The sequence below is a fragment of the Centrocercus urophasianus genome, unplaced genomic scaffold (assembly GCF_019232065.1).
Source record: "Centrocercus urophasianus isolate 14NV4802_14NV808 unplaced genomic scaffold, USGS_Curo_1.0 seq_17, whole genome shotgun sequence".
NCBI classification, from domain to species: domain Eukaryota; kingdom Metazoa; phylum Chordata; class Aves; order Galliformes; family Phasianidae; genus Centrocercus; species Centrocercus urophasianus.
The window spans coordinates 27,756,513-27,780,429 of record NW_024884722.1 but is presented as its reverse complement, the minus strand read 5'-3'; the positions used below and the strand labels follow the sequence as shown (position 1 = coordinate 27,780,429).

Sequence of the window (23,917 nt, the reverse complement as noted above, 5' to 3'; positions counted from 1 at the left end):
CATACACTGCATTTCTGGCTGTTACCAGCAGGCATGCCCCTAAAATGAGGCTAAAGTGACTGGTGTGGAATGAGCAGAACAGTAGATGCTCACTGCAATGGTGCCAAAGTTTCATCTAGTGCCTCGGCCGCTGAATCTCTATAACAAACAAGTTGATTTCCTCCACCTTCTTCCATTCTACACAATCCAGTTGGAAACGAGTGGTTTAATTGTATCTTTGAGGGAAATCAACATCACAATTTAGGACCAGCTTCAACATCTGGAGTTAAACATTTGGAGTAGACAGCACCATGTCAGTGGATCATCAGCCACAAATTTATGAAGGAGCACAATTTCCTTACAGAGACAAGCAGAAGGGTTCTGGACGTTGACTGTGTACAGGGGAAATTTTAACTTGGTAGATTCTTGGACCTTTTTTCCCACACAGAAAAATCCCAATGAAGAGGAAACCAACACTGACTGTGAGCAGTGCCTTTGATGACAACAATCCACAATCCATCCAGGGAGAATGAGTATCTACAGCTCAAAGAAGGAAACAATTTTGTTAGTGGACTGACTTAAAAAAAAAAAAAACAAAAACAAAAACAACAAAGACTTGTATTCAGGCAGTTAGCTTCATAATTGTGCCAAAAACTCTGGTTTTGTAGTGTGGCACAATCCTCTGAAAGCCACATTTGCAAAAGCACAGTGCCAGTTTCTCAGCTGAGACTGAGAACCCACAAACTGGCCAAACCATCAGAAGTGCTTTGCACATACACTACTGGGCAAAAATCTTTTAAAATGTCTGCAAGTCAATGAAGCCACAACAATTTGCATCTGCAAATAATTTGACCCATATTTTCCTCCCTAGTCATGCTTATGCAATGGGAAAAAATGCTACTTATATCTCTGCTTTATTTATGCTATTCATACATACTGATTCTCAATCTGCAAGAGCTGTGAGAAAGAAGGTGGGATTTCTTGCCCCAGAAGAGAGTAACTAGCAGAAAAGATTAACTTCCAATCCAAATACAACTATTCCACAGCTAAAATAAAAGCAAATTAGTCACTTCATCAGCAATTAAGCTTCTCTAGAAGTGATACCTGAACTCCTATTCATCCAAGTCATTTTTATTTGCAAGGACTGTTTTTCCTGGAAGGACTGAAAAGCAAAAGATGATTCACAACAAGCCAAACATCTGTAAATCTATTGTTTAGAACAAGACATTAGAGCGGAAGCGAGCAGCCTACATGCTGGGCACAGTAAGTTCTGATGAGTAACTAATAACTGCATTATTTTTAATAGCCTTCTGAGAGTCAGAAGTCAGCAGGAAATCCAATATTTCAGCTATTTGGATAAAACCATTCATTGCCTCTAGGGCATTGTTGTTTACTTGCCTCAAATGATAATTCCATCCTAACCAGGTATTCAGAAAATGTGTGATAGCAGAATTGATCAGTCAATGCATTCTGAACATTCTTTTCCAGAGGACTGAGAAATAATTAAGTAGTTCTTTCGCAACATCTTTTGGCTACACTGTCCCACCCACTAGATTCTTACAAGGATCAAGAATTATATCTATTATTGTCCCATTACAGCTCTTTCTCTGCAGACTTGAGCAAAATATTCACATCTATTTTTACTTTGTTTCAAGTAGGAGGTTACATTTTCTTCCCCATAGTACAACTCTGCATTCCTCCCAAGGAAAAGCATGTATAAATTGCAATTGCAAGGCAGTGACAACAGTAAATCTGAAAGCAAGCTCAGACCCCACTGCTCAAGTTTGTTTAAGCAAATGAATAAAGATCAAACTAGACGATCAGGAATGAATGGACATAAAGAATTAGATATAGCCTTCACAGGAGTGAGCAGATCCATTTCTCCCAAGGATTACTATAAGCACATGAAGAAGCCTCCTTCCAGGCCACGATTCATCTATAAGAACCTTCTTCCTGAGCAACTCACAAGGCTTCATAAAGAGTTTCTGGATCAGTTTTGTCTTCCATCCTCCTCTGCCTCACACAGTTCCTGGTTCTGCTGGACACAAGGTACTCCTGCACATCCTCTAGCATGCTGCATGTCCAAAGGAGCATGGTCACCAAGCAGCTACCAACTGCAGACAGCAAACTGCTCTGAGACAGACATTACACAGGTGGTACAAAAGGAGTGGCACTAGTGCCACATTTCCATGCTGTATTTCCCATCTTCAGAGGGGGATCTTCCAGATTCCCAGAAGTCAGCTGGGACTAGCAAACTATAGAGTTGTAGTAACAAAAAAAAAAATCCAGACAAATCTAAGATCTCTGTAAGAGAGCTGCATACTGTGCTCTTTGTTTGGTCTTCTACAAAATTAGAGGTTTCAGAATGCAGCTTTAATATAAAACCTAACTGTTTTGGTTCAGGCTTGCATCCAAACCTTATAAGGATCAGTTCAGCTAAAAGTTAAAGGGAGCAGTGAAGGTTTAACCATACTTTTTCCTTTGACAGTGAAATGTTTTGACTGGAAACAATTTATTTCAGAAGCCATCTTTTTGCTATATATACATATATGTATTCAGGCCACAGAACTGATCCCGACAGATCTTGCTGCAATAATAAATGTGGTGGGTACCCACTGTTTATTCTCAGTTTCAAGCAAGTGTACAATTTTACCATTAGGTGGCACCAGAGAATATTTTAACTTTTATACAAAGGGCCCTCTGAAACTGAAGTCTGGAACAGTCTTAAAGCAGATGTATCCACTAAAATTAAAAAACAGTCATCTTTGCTATGCATCTGAGCACTTTAATTACTTGACTATAAGCGATAGCTTTATACAGCTCATTGGGAATCAAGTTACAGCTAAAGCCATGATTTCTTTATTAGCAAGTTTCTCTTCTATTCACTATCACACATGAAAAACACTCTGTGTGAAGCTGCCATACAGTTCAGTTTAAGTGAGATGAACTGCTTTGTAGTGTTTCATTTGTCTTACTGAAAAGAGAAACATCGTTGCCCAAACAATTCCAAATATAAGGTATCAAAATAGCCTTCCAGGACTCTGTGCATATCTGGTACAGTTCCAGCTAGGTCTATGAATAATTTGCCAGTTAATGATCTCTTTTCTAGTTATGAAAGAATACTCTTTAGAATACTAAGGCAGGACATGGGCAGTAGCCATATGTTTCTTCTCGAATTCCAGCTAGACAAATGACCTGAAAATTGCTGTTGCAAGAACTTCTAAAACATATGGCTAAGTACAGGGAATTTGTTAGCTTCTTGTGTCAGATCCAAGAGTTTCCAATTATCAACAAAAGATGGCATACCAACCCAATTACTCCTGATATATTCCAGTCAAGACAGATTCCAAGTAACCATAGCTGTGTGGGTGTATGTGGTTTGAAATAACAGGAATCACTGAAAATTTAGTGTAAATAAAAAAAGTAGACCTTCTACATATTACATCCAGACAAACGTGTCCCAGTGTGCTGAATGTGCTTTCAACAGGAAGCAGGAATTTTTAGGCTTTCTACCAAGGCTGATTTCAAGCCATCATAAACTATTAGAGGTACATTTACTTTCCAGAGTTACAGAAGAGTCCTGCAACAGCTTATTTATTTCATTTGTCAATAGAATGGGAAAAAAATACATTTCTTACATCAGATAGCAAATATGTACCAAATCATTCTCTTTTTTAAAAAATGATTAATTGCAGATGGCTTAAAGACAACATCCTTGTGTTGAGTAAACATGAGGCTACAATTAACAGTCAGAGCATAAGAACATTATGCACATTACCAATTCATCTGAATGAGTAACAAAGACCGATCCCAGTTTTTTACTCACATGAGCACTTAGATCCAGACTATGAAGACTTCCCACACAATGCCTTAACCTAAGAATCTCTAGATATTCTACTTATCAATGGGAGATGAAAAATCCTACATTCCCAAAAAAATCATAACTATTAGAACTGCTAGCAAAAGAAAACATAAGGAACATACCTGTAAACTAAGTTGGGTTCCATATTCGTTCTGTAAACTATAGTTATGTCATCTTAAAAGCTATATAAACTCTTTCAAGGATTGCCCCCACTCCACTATATATACACTGATATATACAATATTCTTCAAAAAGATTTTCTCCAAGTTAGGTTTTTTAATTACACATTCTTCTTGCAATTAAGATAGATGTCTACATTCATGCTACAATTATATTTCAATTCAGACTTTTGAAAGACTGATTAAACTATTTACACTTACCTCCCAAGTACTGCAACAATTCTGAGATTTAAGCCATGGGTGGTAGCAGAACATATTAAATAATTACCCATAGGCAAGCCAATTAGTTACCTGAGATGCTTGCCCTTTTATTAGTCATAGCCTCAGTCACTTCAGATGCAGCTCCCCTTGGGACTAATTGTGCAACCCCTACCAGAAGGGAATTTACTCTCTGCACTGCATGCCTCTGCTCTGCTTCACTGGGAGTACAACCTGACTAAAGGCTACAGGAGCATCCCTAAGGTCCACCTGCCAAGGTACAAGCCAGAAGAAAAGTCCAGCTTCTGGGGAAGAGGAAAAACCCTCCAAAAGCTCAAGGAACTTTTCTTAGGACTTCCAGCCAGTCAAGATAATCATCATGATGGAGACTGGTTCATTTCAACCAGACAGAACAGAAAGTTCAGGAAAATGATCCCAAAGCCCTTAGTAGTCTGAAAACGAAAATAATCACACTCACGAAAGATGTTTAAGTCAAGAAATGCAATCTTTTCCTGATGGCTCAGCAGCTGCTTTCATGAAGTTGAAAATCATTCACTTAACTAATCCTTCATCAGGTATCATGAATTTCAAGAATAGCACCTGATCTACTAACAAAAAGGCAGCTTTTTAAACAACTCTGTGATCTAATGCATAATGATGGAAGAGGTAAACATGTTGTAACTTCATATGCTATCTTGAACTACAGTAGGAAGATTCAAGAACACCATTCTGACCTTTGCTACCTAAACACTATCTGAATCTAGATGAAGGCTTTGTTTCTCCCAAACACAAGATAAAAACTAATTTGTTGTTCTTTATCAGAGCAAATAATATCTGGCACTGTTCATAGGAATTTCCAATATTAACCCACCTGTAAACCAAGGAAAACATTTTCTCATAGCTCAGGAATCAGTGCCATGGTATCTCATTTGTAAGACACAGGAATGTTGCTTTTGAAACTCAATCTGGTATGAGCACATGGAAATTTAATGATTAGCCATTGCTTTATCTACTCCATAACAAAAAGTTTTCACAAAAATGTTCATGGTAGCTAACTAGCAATGCCTCCTTACCACTGGAATACCAGTAGTCAGCTGGTTTTCCAAAGCATCCTTACATCAAGTTCTCCTATTAAAACAAGGAACAACTATACAGAAAACTGTCATGAGTCAGAACACCTCTATACAAGACAGCAAATCTACTTGCTACAAAAACTAGTCCCAGTTGTCAACCTTGGGCTCTCAGACCTGCACCTAATAGAAACCAAATACTCTTCCATTTCTTGCTGTGCGTTGTACTTGCTTCCTGAAACACATTCTCACATGTTGCTGTTTGCAGTATACAACTGCTCCAACAGTACACTTAAATGCATAAATTATATTCGTGAGCCCACTGATATTGGTTAATTTATCCTTATACTTAAAGCCAAGCTGAAGCACTGTTGCTAATTACAGCTTCTTACAATTCTGTACTTAATTACCAGCTTTCTAGGTATCTTAATATCAAGAAACATACATCAGCAATAGCTTTAGCTATTTCAGAGCAGTTGTGTCCAGAATTTTCACCATATCAATGGAAAATGTATATTAATGTACATGTGTACATGTACAGAGTGCCCACTCAAGGATCTGAATTCTGTTCTGCCTCCCTCTTGAGAGAGGGGATATTGCAGGTGAGTTCTCCAGCTGATTACTACATCTGACAGGAGATTCCAGCAATCTGTTCCTCTACAGCTATATAGGGTCATTCCAGTAACCTCATATCCACCGGTGGATTAATTATCTGTTAGACTACTTTTGTATATATCATGTACGTCATCTGCTCTCACCTCAAGACAAACATCACAGCTTTTGCCATTTTAGCACTAGTCACAGTATGTTACACAAAATGAAGGCAAGTAAGGTACAGATTATTTAACAAACTGCATTATTTAACAAAATTAGCATGCAGCATCTGCATACAAGTCCTTGTATTGCACTGTTATCATGTTCTGTAAATAAGGGTCCCCAACTCAATGTTTCCTTACAACACTCTGAAATCACACCGCTCTTCAACTCCACCAGCTCTAATAGTGTCTATCCCTTGCAGGATGGCTATAGAAGGATACTGCTCATTGTTAGTTGGAATCACTGCCACACCTCTTAAGTATAATTTAGTCAGCCGTGGTTTTGCATTGTATATTTTAATATCTGTTTATTTTAAATATCCAGAAAGAGTCAGATAAAACACAGACTATTTTACTAAAGAATGCATAACATTCTTAGAGTAAAATGTACAAGACTCCCACAACTATTTAAGTTAATAATTAAAAGGCCTTCCCCTAGGGTTAACCAAGTCAAGTTAGTAATTCAACTCATTTAAAAGAGCACATACTAAGGTAAAAAAAAAAAAAAAAAAGGAATGGAAGACTAATTACTTTGTATTTCATCCATGCATCGCTCTGTACTATAGCTGCATACGGAAGTACAGTATCACTGAACTCTGATAGTTATAAAACAAAGTACAGCAAGCCCCACAGTTCAATATGCAGGTATGTCTCCTAGAGCTATCTGAGGCTCACTGAGAAGCTTGAATGGCTTTAAACTATCCCAGTGGCTGCACCAGTTTCAACACCGCATCACTCTGAAAGCATGCAGACTGGTACACATACACACACCTGTGAAGTCCCTTGCATGTTGTGTCTTCATTGTAGAAAACTGTGGCTAACAGCCCTAGCCAGCCACTGCTCTGAGCTACACTTAAAAAACAAATTCATTTTTACTGATGTTGTTCACAGCTCTGCAGAAAGACTAAACCATGAAGAAGCCAAAGGCAGTGGTTTTTGCACACTGTCACTGGAATAAACTAGGTGGTTAATTTTTATTTTAAGTGAACAGAAAATGAACGTCTACTTTCAACCTTTTTTATTTTTATAAACTCGTTTATGTATACTCCCCTACGCAGACTAAATACAGAGAGACAATTCCAGCAGGCAACATTTTAGCCCTTTGGGAAGTACATCTGTTCCTTCTGCTGCCAGAAAAACATCACATTAGTGTGGTCAGCCTCACAGATGATGACTATTCACTTGGTGATTTGAACATGTAGCTTTAGGGAAGAGACTACTTGCTGCCTCTGTTAGCCAACAGTATTTCCATGCCAAACCTAACCCTACCCTCATGCCCTCTGTAGTAGGAATTGAGAGCATTACGCAAAACAAGAGAAAATGAGGAACTCAAGTTACCATAGCAGAGGCTCTGTATTTCCTAAAGACTCTGACTAGCACTCCATGCAAGTGACCAACTCAGAAAACAATACGGGAGGAAAGTGGAGGAACCCCCCAAAAATATGTGGAACACAATCCTAATAAAAAAAGTGAAGCTCAAAAAAAAAAAAAAAAAAACAAGAGCACAGCACCTAACTAAAAAACCAGAAAATGAGAGATTGGAAAGAAGCAGATGATTCTGGAACAAACTAGTAAATGATTTTTAAATGTGTATGGCTTAAAGAATAGCCAGATTTGTAAAGAGCATGTTACAGATTCCCATACGGAGAACTAACAGATGTGATTTATCTTGGAATAGTAAGATAAACCATTAGTGAAGTTCCATATAATGCTCTTGTACCAAACTAGACAACGGCACATAGAAAAAGCATTTGGAATAAGATCATGTAACAGTTTGGAAAAACAAATACAGATAAAAACTGTACACAATTCCTGCATAAAGACGAAAACAGAAGAAGACTGAATTAAGTAAATAGGATTTTCAAAGGCAAGTTCACTCCCATGGTCAGAACAGGGCCACTTGCATAGTGCTGCTCATGGTCATGTCCTGAATTGAATCTGTTCATGACTCCAAGCACAAGTTCATGTCCACAGCCTCCTGTCTGTTCATCATTTGAGTGTTCCTTTAAAAGAAAGGCCATCAATCAGACAACCCTGCTATCTGCAGCCACAATACATTTGGAGATTAATCTAAAGGCAACACCAACTGTTTACAGGAAAAAATAGAAGGAATCATTCAGAAAGGAAAGCTAGAAGTATCACTTGAGCTGTAATTAAGATGAACTCTGCCAATGTGTGATCCTTGTAATCACAGAATAAACCCAGGTTTCACTTCAATTCTCATAGCTCATGCAGTAAGATAGAAAGCATTTCTACACTATTATCCCAATAAGTTTTACTTTGAGGTTTTTTTTTTCCCCATCTCTTCTGAAAGAGATGTAATACAAATATTAACCCAGAAAGCATCAACACTTTTTCTTTGGAAGTAGCATCTAAAACATATGAGGATCAAGAGTCAAGCATTTATTAAGCAACGTAAAACACTTTTCGGTATTACCAAAGGACATTTGATATACTGATATGTCTGGATCAAATCTCCATCTGTTGCATGTGCAAATGCATCTACTTCAGCATGTCCACGTAAAAACATCCATGTGCGAAATGTATTTCTCCATGCCTGCTGAAGTTCTTGGATATTTACAGTCACTAACCTGATAAAACACTATTACAGACTTGTTTTAGGAATGTAATTCAGTCATTTCACTGCTTCCTGTCTCTGCCTCTGTGGGCTAGTAAACTCAACTTCAACAGTATGGTTACATTAACCTAGCTTTTCTCGCCATTACTATGATGTTTTTCTTTCTTCTTGAGTACTGTGAGTCATTTCCTTAAACCTTTTGCTGGTTTGGCTGCAGCCTTTAGGATACTAGGAACTGCCTGTGCTCCTCTTCCACTTTGGGTTTTAATTCCACTGTGAGCAAGAACTGGTCCTCTGTTTCACAGGTTTTATCTAAGGTATTTTTGTTGAAATAACTACAATTTGACCTAATGCTGAAGTCATCCAAACACAGCTGTCAGTACAGCTTCTTTGAAGCCAAAGTAGTTTACGCTCACAGAGAGTCTGAGCCTTATGTTCTATTATCAATTCTGATAAAGCCCTTGCAGATGACTAGCTGTTTCCCATGCTTGAAAATATGGCTGTACTACTGAACTTGGGAAATAAGTGGAAAGAAATTCTTCACAGCTATGGCAGTTCCTCTACAAACACCCAAGGCTTGACAACGGAGGCAAGACCAAGAGAACAAGAATGTCAGTGCATGAAGTTGTTAACTTCTGAATATAAGTCCCTTTCATTTCTTTCCTGACCAGATCACACAGAACCCACAGAATTGGTTAATAAATAAATCCAGATGTAGAATACAGTCCTCCTGAAAGATATAGCTCAAGACAACAGGTCAAGCAGAGATAAAGATCAAGCAAATTTGCTCTCAGTCATGTTTGAAGCAGCGGGGTGCCAGGCTGCTTGCAGTGCTGAAGTGATTCTAGTTGATTCTAGACTTGAAAACACTGTGGAAAAGCATAAGGTACCATAGGCACCTGTGTAAGGCCTTCCACAGTAAAAACACTACACAGACAAGGGAAAAAAAAAAGTCACTGCTGAGTAGATAAGAAATATGACCCTATATAAGGCCAGTATAGTGATCAATAAAGTACTCTGGCTTCTCACTGTTTTACAAGCACCAATGGGAATGGTGCACAGTTTAAACACTACAGCAACCATCCACAAATCCAAATTCCCCCCTTCATGGCCCAACATGCCAACTCATTTAAATCAGGCCTGCTTGCTTCAGACAAATGCACAGAAAAGCTTACACCACTCTCTTTCCAGCCATAGCACGTTTAGAACAGTCAGACCAGTTTTTCCAAAAATTTATTCACAAAGTATTCCTTGCCTCTGACAGGCAAACACCCAAAAGTGGAAAAACCTTCTTATCTCCCACTTCTGTAGTAAATAATAAAAATCAAGTTTCTAGATACTTACAGATACTTACACAACAATACACACAGCTCAGATACTGCTTTCCACAAAGGTAAATGGAGCATATAGAGTTATGTAGAATTTATGGTACTAGCTATGCAAGTGGCAAGTAGAAAGCATAACATAGAACACTATCTCCTAAAATTTTTGCCTGCTCTGAATGGGTATAACAACACTCAATTGCATGAAGATGATAGCTTGCAAAATGAAGACTTCAACCACCAGCTTTTCACTGCTCATTATAAGACAGTCTCTCTGCCTCTGAGCACTTGCATGCCTTCTCATTAGGACAAGAAAGTTTTTCTTTTTAGTTCACAGTCAGTTCTTGAAGCTTTAAGATCTCTCATTACACTTCCTTTACCAGAAGATGTAAGTCTACTTTGAATTTGAATAGATACTCAATATTTCCAGGATTCATACAACCAAAAACTAAAGATAAACCAACTCGCGGTGGTAGAAACATAACAGAATTGTTTTCAAGCCTAGCTTTTCCCAAGCAATTCATTCACTCTAAATCAACAACTTACTTGAAATAAAACAAAGAAATTCTTCAATAGCTAAAGGAAAAAGGTAGTAAGAACTCACACATTTTTATTTTGACATAAGAATTAATTCCCTTTGATTTACTCAGGTACATACCAATATAAAGTAGACATAAGCATCTGACAAAGAAATGCTAGAAATTCAAAAGTAGTAGCATTTTTCACCATGGGAATAAGCAAACATCTAGAGTTAAGGGGAGAAGAGAAACAGACACCAGAGCTTCACAACAACACTATGATGCTGTAACACAATGGAAAATACTACAATAATAGCAGGGTTGCACAGTCCCAGACTACAGAAAATGAGTACAAGCACAAATGCAGCAGCCATCAACACAGAAACAAAGGAACAAAAACTACTTACCATTAGAAGGCCTCCAGCAGGCAAGGACTTCCAGCAAGACATCTTCACCTCCCCCTGCTACCCCTTAAATGAGATCTGGGAAGGGGTGGATCCTGGCTCCACCCTTTCCACTCACTCAGATGCATTGAATGCGCCTGAGCTCCCCTGGGTTCCCATCAGGTGCTCAATCACTGGTTCAGGCCATGACTTACATTTCCACTACAGAAGCTAACAAAGTTTGCCAGTTTTCTTTTCCTAATAACTAGAATTCCTTGCCTGCATCACACTAAAATATGGTAAAGTCCAATCTAAAGCTTAGTAATATTTCAATTCAAACATTTCAGTCATAATTAAGTAATCTAAGATCTAAGTGTGCAGTATAAACACTTGTGAGGAAGGCTCATTTTCAAAAAGAAAAGAGAGCCATCTGATGACATGCATTCTAAAATATGAAGTTGCTATTCAAGAGCCAGAAGAGCAGGACTAATCCATAAGGCAGAACAAGACAGGAACATTGGTCAACAAATCTTACTAACTCAAGTGCAATTCCACGTGTATAAGCGTAATTACTTAAGTCAAACAGGACAAGCAAGGTCCTATCAACAGGATCAGACATGGAACAGTGATCAATCACTAAAACTCACTGTAGAAACAACAGCAAAAAACAAAAGATACATCCGCATACCTCCAACACAAACCAAAATCCAGCCAAGAAACAAAAACAAGAAAACAGATTTCATTCTGACACAATCCAAAACAAGAGCTAAGGCTTGGGGTTGAGCTTAAATAGATCTCCCAAGCCCATGGGTGGAGACTGTAGGTGGAGCCCCAGGTGAGGCAGGTTGGGGCAGTTAGAGCATATTAGTGCACTCAGGTGCACTAACTGCCTGTTTTGACAGCATATGTCAGAACACAACCATCATGGACTGAGATATGAATAGCTGTGTGAAATAACAGAAAGCATATTTCAATCATTCCTTCCAGATTTTTTAAATGGTCACTCACAAAGTGCTAGCAAACCAGGCCAAACCATGACAGTATTAAACCTGTATAAGAAAACAAAGAAAAAAAAAATCATCAAATTACAATTTGCTGTTTGATTTCTGGTGGATAAGAACAGGTGATCTTAGCAGCTATTTGTCTTGCTACTGGTAGAAATATAGGAACTACGGCAGCCATTTTGCACAACATGAAAGCCTTGAATGCCTTAGGGTGCCTGTACATGTAAAGGAGACCCTCTCTTAGTTGATGGAACGTTATAATAATGTAGTGAATTGCATATGCACATATAACTGGAAAAATAGATGTTATCAATGTGCCATTGGTAACTGCAGCATTTCAGCTGTGTGGGATAATAAAAGTACAAACTACGTGTACAAACATAAGCAAATAAAAAAAAAAAAAAAAGGCCAGAATCATATAAATAAAGAAGGTTGAATCATTTGGAGCCAGAAACCAGAAACCACTGTAATGTTATTTCCACCGATATAGGAAAAAGTTTAAGTATATAGTTGACATCAAGTGAAGATAAACTCTCCTCAATGGTCAAGTAATTCCAGAATCACGGAATGTCCCAGTTTGGAAGGGATTTCAAAGATCATGAATCTCCAAACCCCCTGCTACAGTCAGGCAGGGCCACAGTCTCCACATTTAATACTAGACCAGGCTGCCCAGTGCCTCATCCAACCTGGCCTTGAACTGCTCCAGGGACAGGGCATCCACAGCTTCTCTGAGCAGCCTGTGCCAGCACCTCGCCACTCTCATAGTAAAGAACTTCCCCCTGACATCCAACCTAAATCTCCCTTCCTAACAAAACAAAATGATTTTTAGATACCCTCTCCAGAGTTGCCCAGTCATTCGTGTCTTAAATCTTCCCACTTAAATCAAGTACAGTTGCTTTTGCTCTAATTCTTTTTCTAACAAGGAAGAAAAATTATGTAATAAAGATACATACTTGGTCATTTTTGAGAAAATGAAACCTTGAAAAATTCAGACACAATTTTTTTCTTTAATGTTCGTAACAATAAATGTCGTGAGCAGTCACTACAAAATGCATGTATGTATTCATGATCAGGTGATGACTTTCTAAAGATATCATTAGGAAAACGCAGACACATTGGCAGAATTTGAATTGTCATAGTAATCACAGTAGATAGACTGTTGTGTTACTGTGACAGAGAAAGAAAGTCTGCAGACTGGTGGGTAACAGCAGAGGCCATACCTGAGGGTTTGAACAGAATTTAAATCCCGTTTCCTGTAACATTCCAATACAATATAGCTAAAACTGACAAAGAAATGACATGCAAATAGGTGAATAAACCTCACTGTGCAAGATCGTTGTCATTGTTTTGGTGTGAAAATGGAATGGTGCATAAGATAGGGCTGCAATAGTTTGTCCTGGAACTGTGTCTGTTCAGTGTTTTGCTGACAGCATTGGTGAAGAACCTACGAATATGCTTCTTAGGGGCATAAAAAAATAAAATGCAGAAGTATAGCACTAGCACAAATATATGTAAAGAAAAAAAAAAAGGAAAACAGTCTTAAAAAAAAAAAGATGAAATTCAGTAGGGACAAGCCCAAGAGGTCATACTGATGAAGAGTAAACAACGTCACAAATCCACAGTGAACAACAGCAAGATAGACAGTAGATTTTCAGAACACCTAGGAATTATAGTGGAGCAGCACAAACCAATAATGTCGCACAGAAGAGACAGAACAAACATGATGCAGAGATGAATAAGCAGGTATGAGACATATGGTAAGATCATGCAGTTATGTTCACCTCTCGTAATGCTTCAGCTGGTATTTTCTCTCCAGTTTTGTGCTTTGCATTTCAAGAAGGCTGTAGGTTGTTGTGGAAAGAGTTTGTTGGAGAGCAACAAGAGATAATACCTCTGAATGGGCTGGAAGACTTAGGATTAACTGATTTGAATTGCAGCAAGTAGTATTCAGGTCACTTATTGTGGAGAAAAAGTACTTCCTGATGGTAAGTGAAGCACAGGAATTTCCTAGAGAGGTCACGGAGACCTCATCATTAGAAATTGTCAAGAAGATAAACAAATATATTTTCAGAAATGAACTCAGCATAGTTAAGAGATGGACTAGATAACCTTTTTGAGATCTCTTTCAATTTCTTTTTTATAGTTCCACGATTAAATGTAATTATAAAGATGTTTCAGAAACCTCTCTGCTCTTACAGTTAGAAAAATTATCTTGGGAATTTCTATGGGTGGAAAAGTTTTTATAATAGCTGTGGAGAACCTCTTATTTATTTGCTGGTGTGCCTTAAGTACACAGTATGTTAGTACAGAGTAAGCCACTTGATATTATTCTGAGAAATTCAAGTTAATGGGGCCTGCTTGGAGAATATAGTACAACATAATGAAAGTCAAAATCTTACAGGCTGTTACTCCTGCAAAGGAGATAATTGCCATAAATAAAGCATTTCAAAATGCCACTAACATTCATTTTCATCAGTAATAAACCTCTTCTAAATAACTGAAACCAAAGTTGGCATTCTCTCTAGAGAAGTATTTCTAGAAATCACAGTTGACTTATAAAGATTCTGTGTGTCTCCTTCTCTTTCCCCACTCTCAGTTCACAGCTTGATGAGCTGTTTTTTTCATTTTTTTTCATTTTTTTTTTCTTTTTGGACATGGCTCCCAACTTGGAAAAATACAGATAATGGCACTTTGCTATTAATAAATAGATTAACACATTAAATAAATTAAAGATTGCAAACTCTGGAATACTGTGCTGTACTGATAGGTTACATTGTGTCACTCCTCCATTTGTAGATAACCTCTGCATCGCAGGCTTGCGAAGGACAGAGATAGCCAGCTGTCCACTTCATGCTTTGGCAGCAGCCCTAAGGCAGACCTGTAGCTTTGATTGGTGCTCTTTTCTTGGTGGCTGTCACTTCTCTTCCTTTGCCATAGGAGAGGGCCTATGCAGCTCTAAATTTTGGAGTTCTATGCAGTCCCAAAGAGAAGTGATTTACGAGCGAATGCAACCTGATTCATCAACCTCCTTTAAATTCATATAAGCTATTCCACCCTGATGGATGTTATATGATAGACTTACTGTCAAGTGTGTGAGTAAAAAAACACTTTTCTATTCAGTTAGGCTTTTTCAGAGATTTGCAGATACTGTATGTATGTGAGGTGAGGAAAAGAGACCAGGGTGAAAAAAATGGGGGAGAACACAGCAAAACAGGCATCCTACGCCAAAATGAGGAAAGTCCTTTTATTCTTTTCTTTGATCAAGCTACTGGCCACAGAAAAATGACCAACATACGTTATACATGCCAAAGTCAACTTCAGCTAATGTTCCTTCTAGCCATTTGATCTTTTATCTGCCAACTTCCTCCCATTTTCCCCAATTCTATCCACATTCCATATTGTTTTAGCCATTGAAGTGTGGTTTTCTACTTTTCTGTAACATTTTATTCTTCCTCTGCAGTATACTAGAGAAATAAAATGCCACCTTTGCAGCACAAATGATACTCTCCTAAATGCATAGTATCGATAAAAAAAAAACTTCTGTAACTAACACTGCCTCTTTTTTGACCATTTATATAGATTTTGATAGGTTTACTTTTCATTTTTGATCTAAAACCACACCACGGAAGGGTTATTTTCAATTCATGAAAACTAAACCATGTACATCATTATTTTTAAAGAGATGTTTGATTTACTATATTGTTTACATGGCTGCTGAAAAAATACTGCTGAGTTTGACCGTAGCTAATTTATGAGAAAGGATTCTGTGGCCAAGCTGCAGGAACTGATAAAATGCAAAGAAAGGGACCTCACACACTGAGAATCCCTGACTGTAAATCTCACTGCTTTATGAGTGGAAAATACCCAAGTAATTGTTCTGCTCAGAGGTGCTAAGCACCTGTAGCAGCTGTGGGTTGTAATTGGCCCTGTCGACACTCATAACTTGGGAACATTTGGATTGTGTAACTCACAGGTCCTGGTACCCAGAAGACAGACAAGTCCAGCTGGCGCCGATCAGGGGGAAGCAGCAGCTTTCTCTGGACTCCCAGTTGGTTTGATACGGACCATCTTCACTTTCCATCTGCAATAAAAATAGGGTTTTGATGACTAAATTTCTGAACCGGGAAGAAAAGCAGCAGTGTGCTTTCAGCCTCCCCTCAGCCCAGCCATTGTGCTACAAGCAGCAAACGGAGATCCACTCTTTTGAAGATCTGTATTCACATTGTATTCTGTTGCTCTTGGATCCAGCTGCTCTATTTCCCATCACCATGAGAAGTACCAGGGGATGTTGTGAGCAGCATGCTGCCTGCAGGTCCCTGGCTGGGATCCATGGAGGCTGAGAACAGCAGGAGGAGTAACTGCTGTGGCTGAGCACAGGGAGCTTCAGAGAGAGTGCCTCCTGGTGTGCACCTCCTGGTTGGCAGAAGCACAACCACAGAGGTGTGGAAATCACACTCACAGCACAATGTGAGAAATTGTTAATGACGCAGTGAGCCAAAATGTCAACCTCTGTGCATGTGACTGCATCTTGCAACAAGATCCATCTACCTGACATTGGCCCAGCTCCTGATGACTTCTAACACAGCCCGCCAACCCGGTGTTAGCTCTGAGCTGGGTAAGCATCACTGGAGTCAGCTACCGCTGTCCTACTGCTTTCTGGCAGTGAACAGCAGCGCACTTTGGCCACCAGAATCCATACCGTAGAATCACAGAACCATTCAGGTTGGAAAAGAACTCTGAGATCACCCGGTCCTATCTGGCCCCACAGCCAATGCCACGCTGTCTGAACGCTCTCCCGCTACACCACTGCACGGTTTTGGACGTAGACTGATTGCAAAACGATACAAACTGCACTGCGGTAAAACCCAATGTTTAACTCAGACTGAATTCTGCTGGTAGGCCATCCCAAGACCTCCGTGTGTAAATTAATGTGGTTTTACCTCCAAGCTCAGGGCTCTGTAACACATCCTCATGTGAAGCACTTTGTGTTTCCAAGCTTCAGAACCAGAAAACCACGAGGATGGAAGTTAATGCAGTGCAGAGATCTGCCGGCCACACGGGACGGATGCTGCCTCCAGTGCAGACAGATGCTGCCTCCAATGCGTGCTCACAAACAAACGTTGTTGTGAACAGAATGAAGTTTGTTTCTTTTCGCTGCACATTCGATCAGCGTTGAGGGGAATCGTGGGTTGATTTTTTTTTTTTTTTTTTTTTTTGGAGGTGGGGGGGGAGGAGAGGGCTGTTGTTAAGCGTTTATTTTCCAGAACTAAGACCCCTACGAGTCCATCGCTCTCCAGCACATCAGCCGGGGCCGCACGGCCGCCGCCGGACCTCCCTCAGAGAGCGGCGGCGGGCGGCTGAGGGGACACGGGGGCCGCTCATCCCCCAGCGGGCCCTGCCCAAGCGAGGGCGGCCTCGGGGGAAGGAGGGCGGGCGGGGCGGCGCGACGCTCTCGGAGCCCCGCAGACAGAGACCGGTGCCGCGGGTCGGGGCCGCACCCCGCCCTGACAGCCGCCCGCCCCCTCGGCCGCTGGGGGCGGCCTCTCCCCTCCCCCTCCGCTCCCGCCTCCCGCCGCCCCCTCCTCCCGGGCCGCGGCCGGGGATATCCCCGGCCCCTCCCCAGCGGCCCGACGGCGGCCCAATGGAGGCGGAGATGCTGTGCGGGCTGCGGGCGGGCTGGGGGCGCCGCCGAGCCGCGGACGCCGGCCCGGGGCCGCGCGCACTCGGTGGGGAGCCGGAGGCAGAGGCGGGCGGCGGCGGCGCCGGGACTCTGGCAGGCGGCGGCTGGGATGAGGCGGGGGGGCGGCTGTGGGGGCAGATAGCGTCCCGCGGGGAGGCGGCCGAGTGGGACTCGGAGCGGCGGCGGGGGCCGCCCGGCAGCGCCATGGCGGCTCAGTGCGACCCGCTGAGCGGGTACCTGCAGCAGCCGCTCTCCGACCCGGGCTCCAACAGCGAGCGCAGCACCGACTCTCCTGTGCCCGGCTCCGAGGAGGACTCGGCCGGCCCGCCGCGGCCCCTGCACAGCCCCGAGTGGGGCGAGGAGCGATTCCGGGTGGACAGGAAGAAACTGGAGGCCATGCTCCAAGGTGAGGGCGGGGAGCAGCGCCGGCGGTGCCCGGGGGGGCGCGGGGCGGCGGCGGCCCCGGCCGGGACGGAAGGAGGAGAGGGGGCCGTGTCCGGGCCCGCCCGACCCTTCTGGTCCCCGCTCCCGGCGCTCCTCCTGTCAGTGTCCCGGGGCGGCAGCGCGGCGTTCCCGTCCGGGGTTGTGCGGAGACGGCTGCGGCTCGCGGTCTCCTATGGAGCTGAGTCCCCGGGACCGCCCCTGTCCCGGCCGCGCCGTGCTGCGGCTGCCCCGGGGACGCCTCGAGGCGCTCAGGTGCCGCGCCGGCCCCGGCGTCGCGAGCGGAGCCGCTCCCGAGAACCGCACCGGGGCGAGCGTGCGGCGGGGCCGCCGCTACGAAGGGCTCGGGCTCTCGAGAAGCGCTTCCGAGCGAACGTCGACCCTGGAAGCGTGCTCTGAGCTCGCCGCTTTCTAGGAACAGCTCCCAAGGCCGCGGCGTAGCGTAGTGGAACGGCGGCATCCCCCCGGCCGGGTGCTGTCCGGGAGGAGCCGCGCGCCCGGCCCTGCCGCTCCTCCCGGAGCCCGGCGGGACGAGAGCCGAGGGAACGGAGCCCGGAGCGCCGTCTGCGGGTCTTTCGTAACTAGACAGCAAAGCGGTTCCGATGAGTCGCGAGGGGGCGGCGGGGCTTTGCAGCTGACAGCTGGCTGTGTGTGCCTTGGGCTTTTTTCCCCCGGGACTCCGTGCTTTGTCCCATTGTGCCTAGAATTATCTGACTGTCTCAGTGAGATCTGCGTGGATGGCTTTGGACAAATAGTATCACGAGCCTGGCTCTGTTTCTGAAAGGCAGATGGATGGTTTTAAAGCCACTGGGGTTGGCACTCAGTGAGCAGTTGATGCTGGGTGTTCCTGCTGCTGACCCCAGAGCCCTGAGGACGAGGTGAGTTCAGGGCTTGTGCTGCCCTGAGGCAGCAGGATGTGTGGGGAGCAACCCAGGAGGATCAGGGTGCTTTTGAGAAGTGTGCTCTTAGCTTTGAGACTGATGTTTTGTAAACCGTGTTACACTCGCACCTTAATCTGTGTAAGTAAATTTTCCAAATAAAACCCTAATCGATATGTTGCAATTATTCATGAGGTGCGTGCCATTGAGAGCTGCAGCCAGCAGGTAGGTAGCTGGCTCTCCTGTTCCAGCACCTGCCTGTCCCTCAGGTGAGAGCTGGCGCAGAAACGTGGGTGAATTGGCTGCTGCAGAGCTGTGGTCTGACTCAGTGACTGCAATGATTGGAATTTTTTAAAATGAGATTCTGTCTCCTGGGGGTGGGTTAATCTTTAATCGGATAATTCTTTTGTACCAGTAGAAAAATCTCTTTATGTCATGTGGTAAAGAGTAAGGAATTCTGATGAACAACTATCATAAGTAGAAACAACTGTGGCTGAAGATGTACTCATCGGAGTGACTTAGAACTAAAATCCATGGGTATGGAAAAGAAAGCATTGGTAACTTTTCCCTGCTTCTTCATAGGCACCAAATGCTGTGAAAAGATTGACAGCTGCCTTAACCTTTTCCTGTGCTAATGAAATAAATTTCCATTATCTCATCCCACACAGTCTCTCTTTCTGCTGCCTGAGGTAGTGAGTGTGTGAGAGTAAACAAAGCTCCTGAGAAGGATCCAAGTTTAATCTATTCTGTCATCCAGAAGTAGCCAGTGTCAAAGGAATTGGACTCTAGGATGCTTATGAGTCCCTTTCAACTTGGGAATCTTCTGCAATGTGAAGTGTGGGGCTGCTTGCTTGCTCCTGTTTTCAGTTTCTTCTTATCCTTATAAGAGTTCAGTAGGAGGTCTGATAGGTAGCGCAGGCAGAATGCTGTGTGTTTCTGTGTTGCTTTATGTCCCTTCCAGTAGGTACGTACATACATGCTTCAGGTAGTGTTTTGGGGAGGTTTTTGACTCTGTTATTCTTTTTTATTCTTTTTTTGTGAAGAACAGTGCATGTAGAACTCAGTATCAGGTGATTTTTGTTTGTTGTGAAAACCTAAGCTTTCTGGCTTGTTGGCTCTACAAGGAGCATACTATTTGGGAAATGTAGCAGAGGAAAGCGGAAAACAACCATGTATTAAATGTCAGCACTCTTGTACAAGTTCTAATCTTGTGTCTTGACTTTCCTACAAGGTAGGTCTAACTTGACCTATTTCGTAGGAGGGTACATCAGGATACATTACTTGAGCAAGGTTACCAGGGTGTCACACATAGCATCGTGAAGCCAGAGCCATAGATGGTACCCGGAAGTTTCAAGTCAGTTATGTTGCAAATTGCAAAACAAAGTTGATTTTGGTAGATGGGTGTGGCCATCTTTTGTAAGTGTAAACTTTCCCTCACCCTGAGAGGAAAGAAATGATGGAAAATTTCTTCAGAAATTCACTACAGCTCCTCTTACAGTGAATTTCTGATTCTGAAAACATGACTCATAAGGTCACGTTTCCTATTGTTTTTAATCCCTGTGTTCTTCACTGGGGAAGTTCTTAAAACATGCAAAAATGACATTGTAGAAGGGAAGCATTTTTGTCATCTTCCCTTGGAGAAGTGATCATCAGATTCTGACTTCCAAGATTTACCCAACGTTTTAAATCTGGGCTGGGGTAAATATAGCTTCTTGCTTATATTAGATGGATTAGGACTCTTTTAGATTTTAGTCTAGCTAAGACTTATGGCTTGTTGAAGTGTTCTCAGTAGCTTTTTTAGGTTACCTGAATGCAAGAATGCAATACCTTGAGTTCAGTTGTCATTAAAGCCAAATTATAAACAGCATCTAGTTAAGAAACCTATCAGGAAATGTTGACGTGTTCTCTTTCTTGCTCTGGGAACCTTTTCTATTTTTTTAATAGTCAACATCTGCTGTTTGCTAATGAAGAAATGTAAGAAGCAATTGGTAGTAGACAAAAGTTGAAGAAGCTAAGTGTTAGTATTAACTATTAGGCCTGGTGCTTCTGCTGCATGTTCTGTGTTCTAGGACAGTATTACTAAATCCTCTTTTCTGCCACGATTATTTCCCATCTTTTCTGCCACTGCTATGTTGTGCAGAATTTCTCAAGAGGCAGAGACTTCAGTGGGATTTAGCTGGCACTGCAAATGTGTTTTATAGTTCACTTACCTTGGGTGCCTTGATGTCACCTGCAGAATCCATAGAGGGAGGAAGTGGTGTGGTAAGATACACAAGGTTACTCTCTTCCAAGAAGCTGTTGATGTGGCCTGTTGGCTACCAGTCGCTTCTGAAGCAGAAACCAATTCTGAACTGAGATGGCAGAAAGCATTGACAGATGTGGGAGTGTTGCTTATTCTTTTTTTCCTCAGATCTTTTTGTGTTTTTGGTGTTTTGAAGGTGGATTCTTAATAGCCTCAAGAGAAATATTTAAATAAAAGTAGAGGGAGACTCTCAAATAGTTTTCCTTTTACTAGTATCTGCAAACATGAAAACTGGTGAACATTTTTGAACATCAGTTTTTTTTTTCCACATCAAACTGTCTTATATTACTGTTTTATTACTTAAAGATGAGTGGAATATTGTTCCATTAATCTGAATGGTTACTGTGGGATATATGTTGTCTTACGGTGCATCTCTTCATCAGTTTGTTGGTTGAGAGCTTTTTTTTCCAAGAAACAAACTTAAATAAAGCAGATCAGTTGTTGCTTTATTTTTTCAGCAGCAACAGACCATAGGATGGTATTTCATATTATTCCTCTTAATCATAGCTGCTGTGTACTGGGGAACACTCAGATGATTTAATGCTGTGGAATAATTCACTTTGATTATTTAAGTGCCTGTTACCATAGCAGCTGAGTATGATTATAAAAGTGAAAGCTATTAAACTTGAAAAAGCTGTCTGAGAAGGTACATCCTAACAAGAAATGCAGCAACCATTGAAAGACTCAAAAGTTACCCATGCATCCATAACAAAGAGAAAAAGAAAGACACTCCAACACCTTTCTACTGCATTGCAACTTAACTGTGAAGTATTGTGCCAGTTTTATTTAAAATAATCCTTTCTTCTATGTCGTTCTTTAACGGACGTAAGGGAGTTTTGGTGGGATGTATGTAGAGCGCATGCTTAAGTACTTGGATTTTATAATGCACTCTTGTACAGCAGCACTTGAGCCAAGAAAAGGAAAAAAGCAACACCACAAAACCACATTTCTTGTTTTAAGAGAAGCTTAACTGCAGCAGTGATGCAGATGCCACATGACCTATCTTTCCTTACAGAAAGAAGAATGCAATAACAGAAGAAAAAAAACCCTAAAACTGTGACAGTCTGTGCCTGTCAGAATTTGCTTTTTAAAACACATCTTTCAGTTTGGGGATGCCTTTAGGTAACTTTAGTTTTGCTGTCTGGAACTGGAGGTAATTTGTTGTTTTCCTCAGTTACTGAAGCACCTTTCTGCTTCTGGGAGTGTGCTCTAGAGGAGGTTGCTATCAAGTGGGAATCTCATCCTGGGCTCATGTGGTACTGGCTGATGAGTTTTTTTATTTTTTCATTTTTTTTTTTCATTTTTTAACTCAAGGAAGTCAACATCTGTAGGAATCGTGTCCATCTTCATGTACATAAGGTAGATTCATTTTTCTCTGGTGGATTTGGTGTTCCTTGCCAGTGGTTTGGAGTTGGAAGAACGCTCAACTGTTATTTTTGACCCAAACAAGTCCTGCTGCTCTTTGATACATTTTCAGTTCATTTAGGCTAGGTGAACGTTGCCTATTTCCTGTAAGACTATTGAAAATCAATTGTGAATTCCTTTGCCCAAAGCTCACCCTTGAGGCCATTGCCTGGTGCTAAGGCTGCGCTTACGCAATGACCTACCTCTGGTGCCTGGGTGATAACTGATTTATTTTGTGTTTGCTGATCTCTCAGATGGAACTTGCTGCCTTTAAGCAAGTATGTTTTTTCTACTTTACCTATAACTGTCAAGGCTAGTTGGTATCAGCTACAGAGAATGATAAATTAATGTCTGACTGGCCAGGCTTGTGTGGTGGGGGGAAGAAAACCACTTGAGCATATGGAGGGAACTGGAGATGTTCCAGGAGAGGTGGAGACATTGCTGCAAACAATAGTTTCATTAGAAGCTGGGTTCTGAAGATTTGAGCAAGCTAGTATCTTTAATAGGCTGTCTTTAATCTTTATTTTAATAGGGTTATCCTGACTAGTTTCTGTGTGGGGACAGTGACCTGCGTATTAAATATGCTGACACTGATGTTTGAATGGCTGGACAGGGATGAATCCTTCCCTTCTGGATTTTCATGTGTGATAGTGGCAGAAATCTAAACAATAGCACTAAATGTACAGTATTGATTTGAATAATTAGCATACTTTGCTTGCAGTTGAATTTACAGGTGCATAATGCTATTGATTTGTATTCTTGGTTAAAGGGTCCCTGTTGGAGCTATAAGAAGTGTGAAATACGTCTTCTCTTTGAGATTCTTACTGAAATAACTCCTCCTCAAACTCTTATTTTCCTAGCCTGTAATCTCTTTATTTTCCTAGAGAAAGAAAATGTTTTTTTGTACTTAAGAATGAGATTTTAGTTCGTGGGTTTTTTTTTTTTTTTTTTTTGTACCTTGCAATGTAGTAGCATAGCCTGGACAGAGAACATAGTTGTGGGGTAATGGGAGCCTTTTTAATAGCATTTACATTTGGTGTTTAACTTCCATGGAGCAGGAGAAAAACAGTTCAGTTTCTTGGTCACGCTTTCAGATCCCCAAAGTGCTGAGTAGTCTATTTCTACAAAAAATAAATATATGAAATGAATTTGTGTGACTTGTAGTTTAAAAATGTTCTTACATTCCATTGTTAACAATTGTAATAATACCACTTTCTCAAGTTTCAGTGTTTTTAAGTAGTACAACGGACTATCATGGTTTGGCATGAGCTGCTGAATTAAGTATTGCTGGCTTGCACATTCCT

The 23,917-nt window shown here is 41.5% G+C and overlaps 1 protein-coding gene across 1 annotated transcript in view; it reads left to right on the top strand.

The window, feature by feature from the left end:
* Window positions 1–17,792: 17,792 nt before the first annotated feature.
* The window catches only part of BICC1 (BicC family RNA binding protein 1), a 97,712-nt gene continuing 91,587 nt past the window's right edge, over window positions 17,793–23,917 (top strand). The window contains exon 1 of the mRNA XM_042818816.1: window positions 17,793–17,994. Coding sequence (XP_042674750.1) covers window positions 17,793–17,994 — 202 coding nt within the window. The remainder of the gene's footprint in view (window positions 17,995–23,917) is intronic.